The sequence below is a fragment of the Gordionus sp. m RMFG-2023 genome, chromosome 2 (assembly GCF_954871325.1).
Source record: "Gordionus sp. m RMFG-2023 chromosome 2, tfGorSpeb1-WG-v2, whole genome shotgun sequence".
In the NCBI taxonomy this organism is placed as follows: Eukaryota; Metazoa; Nematomorpha; class Gordioida; order Chordodea; family Parachordodidae; genus Gordionus; species Gordionus sp. m RMFG-2023.
Window position 1 is genome coordinate 32,570,225 of NC_088776.1, and position 17,031 is coordinate 32,587,255.

Here is a 17,031-nt window from a genome sequence, read left to right on the forward strand (position 1 = left end):
TATTAATTAAAAATATGTTATAATTTTATTAACTTGCTAAAATTTATAGATTTTGAAGTTTTTTAAATATATATGTGACACAGCCTTAATAATAATAGAATCGGTTAAAAAATGGTCATTTTGAAAGAACCTGTAGGGTTTAAAATGATAAATATTCTTTACACAATGCTATTTATGTATATCAATATTCGTTAAAATAATGTTAATTTTTATAAAATTATTTTATATCTTATTAGAGGAAAACAAATAACATATGATTTAAATTTACCTTTTCAGGTGATCATCTATGGATTTAAGTACTAATATTGTTAATGTTCCTAGGAATATAAATATTATATACCTTAAATCGATAAATGAAGAAAGTTTTCTATTGGCACAACTTGGTTGTATAACTATATTTAGATATATTAAACCTTCTGAAAAAAAATTGAGTGCATATTCTTCTAATGATAGATTTGTAAAAGTTGAAATACCTATAGATACTGATCATGAAGTATTATGCTATGATTCCAAAAATCAATATATGAAAGTAGAAGAGGGCATTAATATAAATAATATTTTGATTGCATTATCTATTTCAAATGGAGATTTAATGATCATTGATTATAATTTGAATAAAATTATAAAACAATATAAAGCTCATGATGCATCTTGTCTAGCCTGCAGATGGAATAATCAGCAAAATATTATTGCAACAAGTTTATATATATATAATCATATCAAAATTATAATTTTTTAGGTGGAGAAGATGCTAAAATTAAAATATGGTCTCATAATTATATATTATTAACAATGTTAAAGACACATGATAGTATAAAAATATGTAATATTGTTTAATGACAATTTTAAGGTTTTTCTATATTCTATTTATATTGGCTATCTGACTTTCATACATTGATATATAATTGTAAAAATAATATATGCTTATATGATATAACCCAGGAGAATAAAAAATCTAAAAAAGTATAATGTATTTTAACTAATAAAACTATTTTAATTATAGTTTGATACCTCTCATGATATAATATCTTTGTCTACAAGAAAATTATATACTGATGTTAAAGTTCACCTTATTTTGACATTATGTAGTTTGTATATAAAATTATGGGAATTACAAATACAGGATAATGATAATGGGCCAATCATTTTTTTGAAGAATCTTGCAATCTTTAATTTAAGTCGCAATGAAGAAAATATTAACATTTGCTGTGGATACATTGAATGGAACCCAAATCAATATGCAACTATGAGCTTTATTGCTATATATAACAATAACCTTAATCAAACAAAAACTGACTTAATATCCTACTTTCAAATATCAAATTTAAATGCCTTTAGTAAATATGAAATAATAGAAAAATTACCCATTGCACCTACTTTAAAACATTACGTATCATCTTCACCATCCAAACATTTTAAATCAAGCCAACAACTATTTACATGGTTCCCATCTGGTCTTAGATTTATATATAAATCAACAGCTGGCATACTTTATGAAATTTTTTTTAATTATAAGTAAAATAATTTTGTCAAACATTGTTTTTGATATTTTATTTATAGAAGCTTAGCCTGGTCAAACATGCAAATCAATTTTATAAATGAGAAATGTTTTGAAATCAAACATTTTAAAATGATTGGGAATATTAGTGGAGATAATACCTTAGAAGTTGTGAAAGAAGAATTTACACTAGAAGATGTTGTCACAAATTTTTCATTCAAATCTGATAATTTTATCCTCATAACTTTTGATCATATCTATATATATAAGTAATTTTATTTATTTTTTAAATTAAGTCACTTTAAAATGATTGAATTTTATAATATTAGAACCCCAAATTTCTCTATTCCCAATATATTAACATTGCCATCAGGATTGCCAATCAAATTTATATTCCAATCTTGCAGGTTAATAGGAATATCTTAATAATTTGATGTGAAATCAGAGTTTGAAATACTTTTCAAAATAGAAAATCTTTGTTTTGATCTCTGAATTTAATGAGAATGCTCAAAAAGGATTTTTAATCAAATTTTACATAAAATTTCAAATCTTTTTTGTAAGAATTTTTTATGTAAATCTTTTGTAATTTTATGCACTTCATAGATTTGCCACAAAAAATTTTGGGCAAAAAAAACCTTAAATATTTTGTATAATTTTTTTTTAAACTCTGTGTTAAATATGGTATTTTAGTAAACATTTTGATTCCAATTTATATATTTTTCATAGGTGTAGCCAAGAACGTGGTAACTAACTCCTTTTAATTGAGATATAATTTTAATTTCCATAAACAGAAAATGACATATTTATACTATCTGTCTATGGGGTTTATGGATTTTACCCCACCCATATAAATTTTTATATATCCCTCCACTCCTCTCAATGAAACTATGCTTAAGCCTTTAAATTTTATTTCATAAAATATTTGTAAGATTTTTATTGTGAGAATGTTAATTCTATGATGCATTACTAACTGAAAACAAACTATGGTATAAAAAATTAACTAAGGTTGGTAATGTTACAAAGAATGCCATTTTCCTCTTTGTCAAGGAGAACATACCTGAGAAGGAGTGCTCGATTTGAGCAGATTTTTAAAACTACTAACTTAATATTTAAGTCAGAAAAATATTTACTAAGCCTCTAATAGATATCCACACCTATGAGCAAAATATTTAGGCTTGTGTAATTATATTCTGGATAAAATATTAAATCAGCCGTTTTTAAAAAATCGGCTCAAATCGAGCCATTTAATAACACTACTGAGTACTATTAACTCTGAAAATAAATCAAATAGGTTAGCCTTTTTAATATACCTAGGGAGCACCAAGCACTAATGAAATTATTAAAAAAATGAGCCCAATCCCTCACCATAAATGAATGAATTCACAAAACATTTAATAAAACGACCCACATAACGAAAACAAAAACCTGTTTACTTAAAAGATTATGTAACTTAACTTAATATAAAGTAATAATAAAATATAACACTAACGCGAATTTAAATTAAACATTAAAAATATGATATAAAGATTGAATTTCAATTATAAATTTATAACATACTTTCATAGTTATATTTTTCTCATTTTTTAATAAACCATATTTTTTCCATTAATAGTTTCTAATTTTATATGATTATTAAGTATATTTTTGTGCATTTTAATCTATATTTTTAACATTTTTTTAAGATATAATATAAATTTATATATCAAATTTTAAATGTTTATAAAGTTTATATTTTTTTACAAAGTTTCTTTTCGAGACATTTTTTTTCTCTCTCTTTAGCTTTCACCTTTTCTGGTGGTAAGCTCCTCAATATCTCTCTCCACTTTATGTTATTCATACTATCTTGTTTATCTAATTTATACTTCTTCATATTGGCTCTAACTTTATGGCCCCATTGAAGTTTTGGCCTTCCTCTTTTACGTTTACCCATCACTTCCAAACTCTCAACCTTATTTCCATGTAGTTCACAGGCCTTCTCATTGTATGCCCATACCACCTAAGTCTGTTTACCATTATCTTAGTCTTAATGGGCACTACTAAACTTCCTAGTCGCACCTTATCCTTTCTTGTTACCCCAGCAATCATCCTCAGCATTCTCATCTCCATAGTTTGTAGACTTCTCTCGTCTGTTTCTTTGGTTGGCCATGTTTCCGAACTATATAGAATAGTTAGTTGTACTATGGGACTGTAAATTTTTCCCTTCAATTTGTGTGGGATTCTTTTGTCAAGGAGCACTCCAGATAAAGATCTTCACTATAACCACCCTTGATTAATTTTACTGTTTATCACTTTCTCTATTGTGCCGTTTGTTTGTATAGTGGAGCCCAAATATTTGCAACTTTCAATTGCCGATATCTGCCATTCATTTATATCAATGCTCTCTATTTCATCTCCTCCTACCACCATATACTTCGTCTTTTCTCTATTTACTTTTAGTCCGTACTTTTCTAGGATATTTATCTAGCTCACTAATCTTTCTTTCATTTCATCCTTGGATTCGGAAAGTATCACAATATCATCTGCAAATATCATATTCCACAGGACTGCTTGTGGTATAGAATGTGCTAATACATCTATTACTGTTATGAAGAGAAGTGGGCTGAGAGCCGACCCTTGATAAACTCCCTCGGCTATTGTGAAGCCTGTTGAAGTACCAGTTGTGCTACGGACCATTGTTGTATGGCCTATATACATATCCTGTATTATTCTTATATATTTTTCGGGAATCTTTGTGGCGTAGCGCCCACCAGATAAGTTTTCTTGGGATTCTATCGAAGGCCTTTTCGATCGAGAAAGACCATGTGTAGCTTTTTGTTCTTTTCCCAGTATTTTTCACTCATTTGCCTAATTGCGTGGATAGCATCAGTTGTTGATCTTCCAGGCATAAAGCCAAACTGTGTCTCTCCTACTTCAATTATATCTCTTAACCTTTTTTCTATTATTTTTTCGTAGAATTTAAGACAGTGTGACATTAGTTTTATGCCCCTGTAATTTTGACAATTGTGTGGATCCCCTTTATTTTTGAAGATAGGAACTAGATAGCTCTGCCTCCATTTTTGAGGGATATCTACATTTCCTAGTATTTTATTGTACAGATTTGTGAGGAAATGTATTCCATCATCTCCTAGTGCTTTAAGGCTTTCTATTGGAATATCATCTGGACCCCTAGCTTTGTTGTTTATCATATGCTTGAGACACGTGATTATTTCTTGTTCTGTTATTTGTATAAGGTTTTGACTTGGGGAGTGTTCGTCTAGATGTAGTATGTGGGGATTAAAGTTGATAAGCTCCTGAAAATATTCTTTCCATCTATTCATTATATCTTTCTCCTTTATTATCAATTTCCCATCTTTATTTTCGATTACTTTCATCCCTAGAATTCTTTTCTCGCTGTTTGGCTAATCTGTATATTTTATTTTGCCCTTCTTTGGTATGTAGTTCTTCATACACGTCATCTTATGCCATAGATTTGGCCCTAGCCATCGCCTTTGTAGCTATTCTCTTGGATTTCTTGTAATTTGTCTTGTCATCTGGGTTTTTTGATTTGTACCATATTTTATAGGGCTTTTTTCTCCTTTATAGTAGTTTGTACATCTTCATTCCACCACCATAATTCTTTGTATGATTTGTTGCCTCCCCTTGTCAAGCCTAATGTCGATTGGCATTGTCTATTAATCTGGATGAAAGGTCTGTCCACATTTTTTCACTGACTTGTGAGGAATCTATTGTTTCAATGTTTGCATTGATTGCAAAGGCATCTGTCATTGATTTTAATATACTCCATTTGATGCATTGTTCAAGTTTTATCTTGTTTTGAGTGGATTTATTTGTGATGTGTAAATCCATGACTAATAGCTTGTGTTGCGCGGCAATATCTTCTCCTTCTGCGAGAGACAAGCATGTAATCTACCTGGGTTTTCCTTGTACCACTTTCATATATTATTAAATGACTGTCCTTTTTCTTATAGTAAGTGTTGGTTATGGCAAGGTCGAAGGCTTGCCCAAATTTCAGTACATGCTCTCCTTCATCATTTCTTTCTCCATATCCAAAACCACCATGACGCCTTTTGTAGCTATCTCTTGCTTTTCCCACATGCGCATTTAAGTCACCACCTATTATGACTAGTACATCTTTAGGGATTTCCATTACAGCTTCATCAAGAATAGCTCTAAAGTCTCTCTTCCTTGCAACCCGTTTGAGGAGCATATACTGAAAGGATGTGTAGTATTGATTGACCAATGCAGAGTTTTATCTTCATTAGTCTATCATCCTGTTGACTTCTACTACTGAGGAGGTTAGATCTTGACTGAGGAGGATTCCGACACCGTTCCTATTGCTAACAATTCCATTATAGTACAATTTATACCCATCTCCAATCATTAAACTCTTCTGACCTATCCATTTAGTCTCTTGTATGCACGCAAATCAACTTTTCTCTTGTTCAACATTGATGCCAATTCTTTCGTTTTTCCTTTAAGTGTACCAATATTCAAACTTGCTAACATATATAATCGGCGTTAATTTATTTTTGTTATTATTATAAAATATATTTAATAAATATAAAATAAACGCCGATTATATATGTTAGCGCCAATGTGTTATTTTTTGAACTATCATTTTTTGAACACGTTTTTTTAAATTTAAAATACTTATTTCACTGGAGATGTATTCCAGCATTCTTAGAATACTTATCATACTAATTGTAGACAATTATGCCGTTAACCTTTAAGTCATTTATAATTTATATAAAAAATATATAGAAAAACTAATACTTGTTAATATAGATTGGATTTTTTTTGTTATAAAAGAGTATGTGATAATTTTTAAACGATTCTGTTCAAATCACATTAAAATAAAAGTATTAAAATTAAACCCGCATAATAGATCCATTTTTCGTATCTATTTATAGATGCATTTTAATGCATTTCGGTTTTTTATTATGTATTTTTTAAAAATATAATCCTAATTTTTGTATAAAATTTATCAAATACTTCTCCGAGCTTATTTTTTTCCAATTCAAAACAAGTTTTATTTTATACAATGGATGGCTAATATGATAAATATAAATATTATAAATTTTTAGAGCATCAATATTTATAATATTGGTGAAGAAGAAATAAAACACAGCATACGCAAATTTTCAAACTTGATTGGACTAGTTTAAACACAGCGATTAGTCAATAAACTTTCAAAATATCTATTATTTTTTTTAACACACCAATAATAAGGATATACATTTTAACACCCATAAACTATGACTGAATATTCTAAAAAGGACTGACTATATTTAAAAGTTATCCTAATATTAAGGTGTATCCATAAAATACAACAATATCCTTCCTTCTAAGCACCTGTTGAAAAACTTTTTAATATGTCTAAACGTAGGTGTCTCAATGACGAATATGAGAATTTTATTAATAAAAGTTTGCAATGATAGTTTTTTAGTAATTAAATTATATATTTTATACATAAATAAGACATCAAACTGAATAAAAAAATGTTTGGTTCTGAGTTTTATCAATATATTTTCAATTTTGGCATTATGCAAACTTTACAATAAATGTATCATGGAAAAATTACATCTGTCTTTATATATATATGGAAAATATCTTTTTGTACCATTTTAAATTAATTTTTGTATTTAACCGACATATAGTTGCTCCTCTTTAAACTGCCTTGATTACACCACTATTACTATACTATCAATATTTATATTATTTTTTTAAACGAATTTGATAAAACTTATATTTTTAAATATATTGTTTCAGATTTTTAAAGTTTTATTTAATATAAGGATATAATCAAAATGGATTTAGAACATAGAAACAGATATAAGCTCCTTAATAATTATCTAACCACTGTAATTAATTATTTTATTATAAATCAACTTAATTAACATGTCTGAAAAAGCAATATCTTTATCTGGTCTTTGCAGGCACATAGCCAGAGATTTTCTATAGAAGGAGTGAAGTAAAAATTTATTAGACCTAACAATATTTTAAAAATTACGAACAAATAATAAAATATTGGAAAATACAAAATAATAAGAGCGAATATAAATTAGTTTTTAAAAATTTGATGTGTATAAACCGGATCATGGAATTAAACATTAGTTATCAAGATATCATTTTCATAAATGGAAATGTTAATCTACTTTGAAATTAAGTCATTTTTAAAATAAGTTGCTCCGTGTTGGGGATAAAATCTCAATGTGTATTAAGGGGAACTAATTCATTCAATCGATCTGATCTTACTTTTGAGATAGATTATTTATTCTCCATAATGTAAAAAACTCTTATTTGTGCTTATTGTTATTTTTGGCGAAATATACGGTAATATTATTACTCCATAGCGTTTCTTGGAAGATTATCAGAATTAATCTCTTATATTAAGATTTAAATTCTGAAATTAATTGGCCCTCAGAAATTTTAATATCCTCTGAATAAAATGGAAATATTTTATATTCTTAAAAAATTTTTTATGACACATTGTGATACCAAAGTCTAAAGATGTAAATCAGGAATTTATCTTTACCGTGGAAATTCATTGGAAAATTCTCAATTTTTTCCTTGGAATTTCCCTATTTTTTTTTATAATTTAATTTGTCATGAATTATATTTGCAAATAGAGATTAGTATTTATAATACATTAAAAAATCTAAGTGCACTGGTAATGTTGAATAGTAAATAAAAATAAAGATGTGTCATAAGACAAGAAGTGTCAAGATTTAGGGAAATATTATTTTTAGATATTGAAAGTTTTGGAAATATTTTAGAAAAAATAGTATCTTTTTATAATAGATTTCTTCTAAAATTTATAAGGAGCGGACTCTGCAATTTTATGATGTACCAGAAGTGTTTAGATACAAAGAAAATCTTGATGTTTTATTAACACGATTCCCTCTTATATTTTCAGAAATTACGCTATTAGTAAAATGGAAATTGAAAGATAATTGTCGCCCTTTCAGTTTAGCATGCTAATTTGAAACAATATCACTTAAATTAAGAAATTTGGAATGGTAGGAAAGTGTAAAAGATTTAAACTTGGTAGCATGGCTTAGGAGACTTAGCTCAACCAATATATAAATACGACTTATCAATACCAGCTACCAGTTCAGCATTATAAAGAAAAATAGTATAACCGGCTGGTGCATTAAAAGTTTGAAACAAATTTAAAAAGGTATTAATATGCATAAAGATAATACAGTTCTGTAATATAAGTCATAATTATTAAATTTCTAATTTTGATTATAGATATCTAACGAGACTCTCATGTCCAAACCTATCGAAGTTGATATGTGGAATACATTTATTTGAATGTTTTATTCTCAATTATTTAAGATTAATAAAAGTAATTTTTAACAAATGTAATACACAAAAGTAATAAAGGATGGTTTATTATCATATCCGATAACATAGAAGTAAGTCTTAATTTTAGAATAATTTCACATCCTCGATATCTCCCCCATTTTCTTATTTTTTTTTAGGTAAGGAAAGAGTTTATAGTTAGATGCGAAATAAGATGAAGGCTAATAAAATAACCGCAAATTTTATTATTTCATTCATATTTACGAAAAAATTTAATAGAAATCATATAAAAATTTTTTATTAATTAAATATAACAGTTATTTTGGTTTGGTTAGAGGACCGCCCGAATTTATCCAAATTTTTAACTACGATGGAACACTTAAACGATCTTTGAATTTCGATCCAGATTTTCAAAATATTAAAGGGAGAGACGATAAAAGTTTTGATTTTCAAAGCAGGATTGAGTCACACTTTTTTGGGAATTCTAACACATCTCCCGGCAAAAGAACGGTTGCGGATTACTTGTCACCTCAGCATATTGATATGTGCGCCAATGAATTCCTGATAATCAAAAGCCCATTCGAATCGAATAGTAAAACAAACAAAAAAAGAAATCAAAATCCATTTTTTTGTGACTTTGCATATGTTATCGTGTCAACGTTTTGTATTGTGATTTGTGATGTACTGATGGTAATCAATAAATATATTTTGAATCTATTTATAAAAAAGGAATAACTTGTAAAATTTGAGCATAATTCGAGACATGATTTTAAATAATTGAAAAATTTCCCCGGTCCATAAACAATTTACGAAATGTCAAGTCCGGCCTATTTTTAATATCTATATCTAATTTATAAAAATTAACACTATATTTTACTTAAAAACTGTTTAAGTTCCTTGTTAGGTTCACCTAAATCAAGATAAATTAGCTCTTACTCCTAGATTTGTCCTGCATGTGTAAAAAAGTCTCCACCTCAAAAAATAAAGGCCACTCCCTATTTATTATCATCTTGTTACACCATTCGAGTGTTTTATGTTCCTTAGGATTTATTTAAAAAATACATTGCAAATGATAAAATTTCCAAATATTATTTCTTTATAGACTTCGCTTTGTACAACATAGTTAGCAACCAAAGATCCCTATTTTCACTGACCTTACCCAAACACTTAGGGCCAGTTGAATCACTTTTATCTAATTCATCTGCTCCTGTTTACGTAAAACTAGTCGATGATTCACATAATAATTCCATACCACCATCTCTTACTTTCTATAAAGAGGTAGAAAAGGGTTTCTTAAATAAAGAATTGAAAAAAAATGAGGAATCCCGTGACAATTTTGGATTAGAAAGGCCTGGAAGTGAATTAGGCGATTATTGCGTTACCTCGTTTAAAATCTGGCCTCATATAATATACCCTAATATTTATAACGAACAGGGTAATTTGAATAACGATGTAAGCCAGCTCACTTGCATCAAAAATCAAAATATATCTTATCTTTCCTATCTGTTAATGGCGATCACTATAGATAAATCAACCAACCAATCAAGGGGCAATTTATCTTGCCTTGGAGCCTTATGTTTATTAAAAATTCCTCTTAAAATTATCAAAAATTCGGCCGATACATCTGATTTATATCATAAACTCGAATTGATACCGTTTACTAACCCTCTAAACAATGTTGAATCGTATCATTCAGACCTCGATTGTTTCACATCGGCTTACCATTGGCTAGAAAACGTTGGACATGACCTTAAACAGAACCCTTCATTGACCTTTACTGCTCTCTCATCGCGTAAAGCTTCAGAAAGAGGCGCTGATTCTTTATTCCAAAGCGTTTATCAAGATAGTTTTAATCTAAAAAATGATGAACATATAAAAGCTGGAACCTATATAACATTTTTTTTACCAGATCTACTTGTAATCGATACCCAAAAATTTATTTGCAGCTTGATCCAAATTGATTCCGTTAATAGGTATTGGCATATTAGTTCATGTATTTAATTTAAAAGTTTTACTTAATATTTCATTAGAATATCAATATGCTCCTCAAATTTTATGTTAGTTTCTTTGCTTTTTATTAGATTTGTATTGCATTTCTGATGAAAAAGAAAATTCCGAATAAATGATATTATCCAAGACCATTTTATTTACCCACTAAAAATATTTCTAACCAATTTTTACAGATATGGATTGGATGTACAATTGGAAGGCTTTTATCATTGCCCCTCTAAAAACAAAAATCAAGCCATGCTCTATGTTTTGATTTATCACATGACTTTAAATATCCACATGAGATTTTTTGAGTTATTAAACGAGGGCGTTTCACTCTTAATCACATCTGAATCTAATAACGAAAACGTTTTAAGTCACTTGGAAGATGATAATCATTGGTGTCTCTTCCTAGCGAAAGCGTTCCAAACCAGAGATTTTGACAAAATAAAAGTGGCTTACATCCATTTCCGAGAGGTATTTTCAATTGATTTAATTGAATCAAAGGTTTAGAATATATAGCTTTTTTATTTTACCTTGAATTACTTGAAATAAAGTATAGGCTAATTTTTTGATTTTATCAAACTTGAGTCTTTTATTATAAAAAAATAGACAATAGTATAATGGATGAAAATGAATTTATAGTTATTTACAGATATTAGTTTTAAAAACAAATTTCTGAAAATTTATATTACTTTTTAATAAATAACAACTAAACTCTTTAAAGATCGATAAAGTTATGTATCTCAAGCGATTAGATCTAATAACCGATGTAAATGTAAGAGCAGCAGGCCTAAATTTAATTTGCAAAGATTTAGATATGTGCGAGGCCTGGTTGATGCACCCAATGAATAATGGAAAACATAAAGATAATCATCAAAATATTTCTAGCTTTAGACCTTTTTGGATATCTTTGAACTTTCTTAACTGGGAAAGGTAGAAAACAGAATTTTTAATAAAATGCTAGTCTCAATTGATCACGGTAAGGTACTATACTATTCGAATAAAAACAAAATTTCGACCCTTCTAAATAAGATTATTTTACATATTCTGTTCCAGGCCTTGCCAATAAAGTAAAAGTTTGAATGGAATTGTGAAGTTTATAATTTAAATATAAAGTTGTTTATGTTTGGCATAGGCCTCAAACAGGGATATAATACAATTATTGAATAATCTTCGACATGCCTCATTTAATTTTTTTTACAAAGGGTTTATAAAATTTATAAGGAACGGATTGAAAACACCATTTTTGAATCATTTAAAATAAGTGAATTAAAAAAAAAGATGTTATTATTAAGATGATGTTTTAAGTAATGTTATTTTTTTTTTACTTAGGGCTTATAAATGGGCTAAGGATAATCCCAATTATTTGCTGATATTGACAGCTTTTAGGAAAAGGTTTTTAAAGGAATATTTTCCCGATGTTAAAGAAATAATACCAGAGTTTCTTAGCCTATCAAGAGTGATGAAGCAGGAGGTTTAAAAATATATTTAAAAAGATATTTATATTCATAGAAGGAATTATTAATGAATTGGGATACCGTCAAGGATTTCTTAAACAAAGAATTAAACCAAAATAAGGATTTATTATATCTTATCTAATATTTTAGATATGTCTTGCATGTTACTATTATGAATTTATTATATTTTGTTTGATGTAAATACTACATGGTTATATAAAATATATCAATAATATTTTTATTTTTGATAAAATAAATTGTTTCTTTGGCTTTTGGTAAAAGATTTGAATTCTTTAAATCTTATACGAGATCTACACCTAACTAAAAAGTTATAGAAATATTTATATGCCTAATTTTTGCGGATAAAATAAAGGTTTAGTAATAAATATTGGAATAAAGTTCACAAAATTATGCTGCAAAAATTTCTGAGAATTTTTTTAACACTATTTAATGACACCGCAGAATGGCAGATGTTGGAGGAAAAGATTGGTTACAATAAAATTGATAAAATAATAAAAACCAATAAAAATTATCTAAATTAATTTTTAATGATAGAAATTTAAGAGTAGGGTCTAATGGACCCATTTGAACTAGTGGAAATCTTCGAAGGGGAGACCAGGGCTAGTCGTACAATTTTTGTCAAAATCATCATATCTCCGAAAATAATGATCGGGTAAGATCTTGCAAAATATCAACCGATATCTTAAACACTTACCTATAAATATACACATTATTTCACCTCAAAATTTTTAAAAAGTCATTTTTTAACCTAGTAGCCCCGAACCCATGGTTAGTCGGATCATCGATGGGTATAGTCGAAACAAGTGGTTTATTAGGCTTCCCATGAGAAAAAAATTTATTTAGAGTTTTATATAATATTCTATTTACAATTATAACAAATAAAATAGCAATCTTTTTTGGCACAGGACCCATACCCCCAACTTTTCTGCATTGAAACCAATCTTCAAAATTATGAAAATTTTTATAGTTTTGTTTAGATATAATATAAACATCTTTTATTAATTTTTTTAGCAATGTGATAAATATATAAATAATATAATTTTTTTAAATACCCTTTAACAGATAAACCATAAAAAGTTTTCATAAAACTAGATATTCAACCATTTTATTTTCCTCCTCATCATCAAATACTTTTTGTTTAATATCTTGGCCTATCGTGAGCATACTGCCAGCGATTTTAAATTTTTATAATGTCTTAAAAAATTAAAATAAATAAAAAATTCACTCAAAATTTATTTAAATATATAACATCATTTGATCTTATTATCAGGCCAAAATAGCATCCTGATAACTAAAATGTTCATATCTAATAAAATGTAATAATTTGATTCATATTATATTGTCACTTTTGTTTACTAAATATAATTCAATTTAAATAATTGATCTTATTATCAGGCTAATATTTATATATGGTAAAAAGTGTTCATATTTGTGATTAAATATAATTATAATTTAAATTTAATCAAATAATATGTCAATCACAGTATATACTTATCACAATATATATGTTGTATTTCATATCAAATCAAATGAAGATTCAACCCAACCCTCTTCGATTTTTTTTAAAATTTGTATGGTAGTATATATACACTAACTAGTAAAAATTAAATTTTAATTCCCAACGCAGCTTACTTCATGAGATTATTGTATCAATTATGTTTAAAATCAATAATGTTTTATTTGTAATTCTTTTATACTTTTATATAATAATCAAATTTAACTTCTTATAGTATGCAATTTGATTAACCTCGATAATATAATATTAAATGTAGGAAAGTTATAATATTACAAATATAATATTCAAATGATAACCTTTTAAAATATATAAGATATTAAGATATAACATATCTTATTTCCCACAAAGTTAAGATCGTCTATTAATTTTTTTGTTTACCAAGTTCAAGTTCATCTATTTGTTTCTACTGTTTTATCATCTCCTAACCTTATATTGTCATTTGTTTTTATTGATTTAGGTTCAACTGGTTCTTCCCTTATTCGTAGTTGGTCGGTATGTTTTTGTACGTTTTTTTTCTTTTTCTTCTCCCCTTTTCCAGAATTGTGATGGCGGATTCCCCTGATATACGGCAACCCCTGGTATATCTGCATTGTTTTTGACATCCACGACAGCTGTTTAGTTTTTCGACATCTTTATCTAATTGTTCCCACCATATATAATGTCTCGTAGTGGATTTCATTGATGTAATACCCGGATGTCCCGTATGCAATATATGTAAAATTTTTGAACTGAGTACGGAATGATTAATCTGCCATTCCAAAATAAAATACCGTCATCATTTTCTATTTCATCTATTCTTGTCCTAAAAGCTTGTAATTCTGGTGCTTTATTTTGTATATTTGTACCATTTATTAATAATTTTACCTTTCTTAAAATTGGATCTTTTGCGGGTTTCTAAGTTCTTTTGTTGATAGAGTTAATGTGTCATAAGTAAGATTTCTTATATATTCACTGTTTTATTTTCGCTTGTTATTCTATCATCATTTTTCTCTATTGGGTTTCGCGATAAAGCATCTGCAATTATATTATTACAGGGACCCGAACCGTTATTTATAGCGGTTCACTATGTAAAAAGTTATAATGGTTACGTTTTGGTTACGGTTCTTAAAAAAAATTTATGGTTCATTTCGGTTCAGCTAATTGTAAAGTTTTATAATGGTTCATTACGGTTAGAATTTTATTTTTATTGAAGCAACACCATCGTCTAATTTATTTTTATTATAAGCATCTATGAATTATATATATAAAAAAATATATATAAGTTTCAAAATAACCCATCTTTTAATATATTATTTGAATGCATAAGTAATATATTTTCTAATATAAATGGTTTCATATTTGTTCGTTGTAACGATAACTCATATTTTAGCCCCGAAAAGGCCCTTTCTACAGAAACTTGTGTTGCGGGAACCAACAGTACTATAAGAGCAAGTTTATATAATTCTGGATATTCAAATTTTTTCGCATAATCATATGCAGATAATTTAAGCCCAACGTAATAATCTTTGGTTTGTTAATGAGCTTAAATCTCTGTTATTACCATATATATTTATTAAAGGTTTGTGGTCCGTTCGTATTTTAAATTTTCGTCCATACAAGTAGTTATGAAATTTTTCTACGCCGTTTATTATTGCTTTGGCTTCTTTGTCTATTGTAGAATAATTCTTTTCAGCATCTTGTAAAGTTCTCGAGGTGTAAGCTATTGAAAATTCGTTACCATTATCATATTTTTGCATGAGTACAGCTCCAAATCCTTGGTTAGATGCATCTGTTTTTAATATTAACTCGAGGTCAGGTTTATAAAACTGTATAATATTTGATTTTTCAAATAATGTATCATCTTTTTTATTCCAATTTCATTTAACATTTTTACTAAGTATATTATGTAATTCGGCTATGATTCCATGTAAGTTTGGTATGAAACGTGTATGATAGTTTAATATACCTATAAATGATTTTATGTCATGTCTATCTTTTGGAGTTGAATATTTTTGTATTATTTTATTTTTATCTGGGTGTATTCCATTTTGATCTATTATGTATCCTAAATATGATACTTTTTCTTTCATAAAATTTATTTTGCTTGTTTTGACATTAAATCCCGCATTTTGTAATTGAGGACTTGTTTTATATATTCCATATGTTCTGTATCATTTTCCTGTGATTATAACATCATCTAAATAAACTGCTGTATCTTTACAGTCAGCCAGTAAATCGTCCATGTATCGTTGAAATATTATTGGTGCTGTAGCTATACCGAAAGGTAATCGTAAATAGTGGTGGTATCCATTTGGTGTTACCATTGTTAATAATTCTTGCGATTCCTCGTCAATACTCATTTTTAGATATGCATCTTTGAGATCTAATGTTGTATAATTATTTCCATTAGCGATCTTTGCGATTAATTCTTCAAACGTTGTAGAATGTGATGGTCTTTTAGTAAAAATTTATTCAATGTTACTTTGAAATCACCATATAATCGTAGTTCACCTGAAGTTTTACGTACCACTACCATTGGAGTACTCCAGGTTACTCTTATTGTTGATTGATTTTCTTTATTATGTTATTTTCTTCCAAACGTTTCAGTTCATTTTCAATTTCTACTTTTAAAGGCAACGGTACTCTTCAAGCTGGTAGTGCAATTGGTTTTGTATTTTTTTCCAATTGAAGTTTTATTGGTTCTATATTTTTTATTAATCCTAATTTATTATCAAACACCTTAGCGAATTCTTTAGATAGTTTGTCAATATTCACGTTACCCATTATTATTATATTTATTGTTGATCATATTTATTTTTACATTTGTTGGTAACGATAGATCAAATTCCATAGTCCATGGAAATCCAAATAGTGCTGCATCATGTTTTTGTAACTAATAACGGAAGCCATTTTATTTTATCATCTAGTTGATAAGCATCGCCCATAATTTTTATTCTATTATTTCCATATGTAGTTAGAGCTCTAGCCATTCTAAGTTTTGGCCTCCCAGTTTTATTCCATATTGATGCATTAATGATGGTTTCTGCTGAACCTGTATCATATTCTATTTTAATATCGTGGTTGTTATTAATACCGTAATTGTTACGTGCTGTCTATAAATGAAGACTTTTCTTATTGAGAAATCTGAATCGTCGTCGTTACTATTGTAATTTATATACCGTAAACTTTTCTTCTAGAGTTACAACACACGGCAAAGTGATTTGATTTCTTACATTTGTTACACGTTTTTCCATATGCTG

The 17,031-nt window shown here is 27.8% G+C and overlaps 1 protein-coding gene and 1 long non-coding RNA gene across 4 annotated transcripts; both read left to right on the forward strand.

Annotated features, from left to right (window-relative positions):
• Positions 1-523: 523 nt before the first annotated feature.
• On the forward strand, positions 524-955 carry LOC135925335 (uncharacterized). Its single transcript, XR_010571620.1, has 3 exons — positions 524-698; positions 740-811; positions 851-955. It is a non-coding gene; the product is annotated as an uncharacterized LOC135925335 (long non-coding RNA).
• Positions 956-1,150: 195 nt separating this feature from the next.
• LOC135923857 (uncharacterized) lies at positions 1,151-12,452 on the forward strand. 3 transcript variants are annotated; one of them, XM_065458834.1, is made up of 9 exons: positions 1,151-1,515; positions 1,561-1,767; positions 1,828-1,905; positions 9,124-9,398; positions 9,909-10,779; positions 10,990-11,272; positions 11,523-11,731; positions 12,131-12,272; positions 12,311-12,452. In XM_065458834.1, exons 1-9 carry the CDS (start codon positions 1,247-1,249, stop codon positions 12,395-12,397), a joined length of 2,421 nt encoding a protein of 806 aa, XP_065314906.1. In that variant the 5' UTR covers positions 1,151-1,246; the 3' UTR covers positions 12,398-12,452. The 3 variants fall into 3 exon arrangements, with proteins under 3 accessions (XP_065314906.1, XP_065314907.1, XP_065314908.1); XM_065458835.1 differs by having other exon boundaries at positions 12,314-12,452; XM_065458836.1 differs by lacking the exon at positions 1,828-1,905.
• Positions 12,453-17,031: the final 4,579 nt, after the last annotated feature.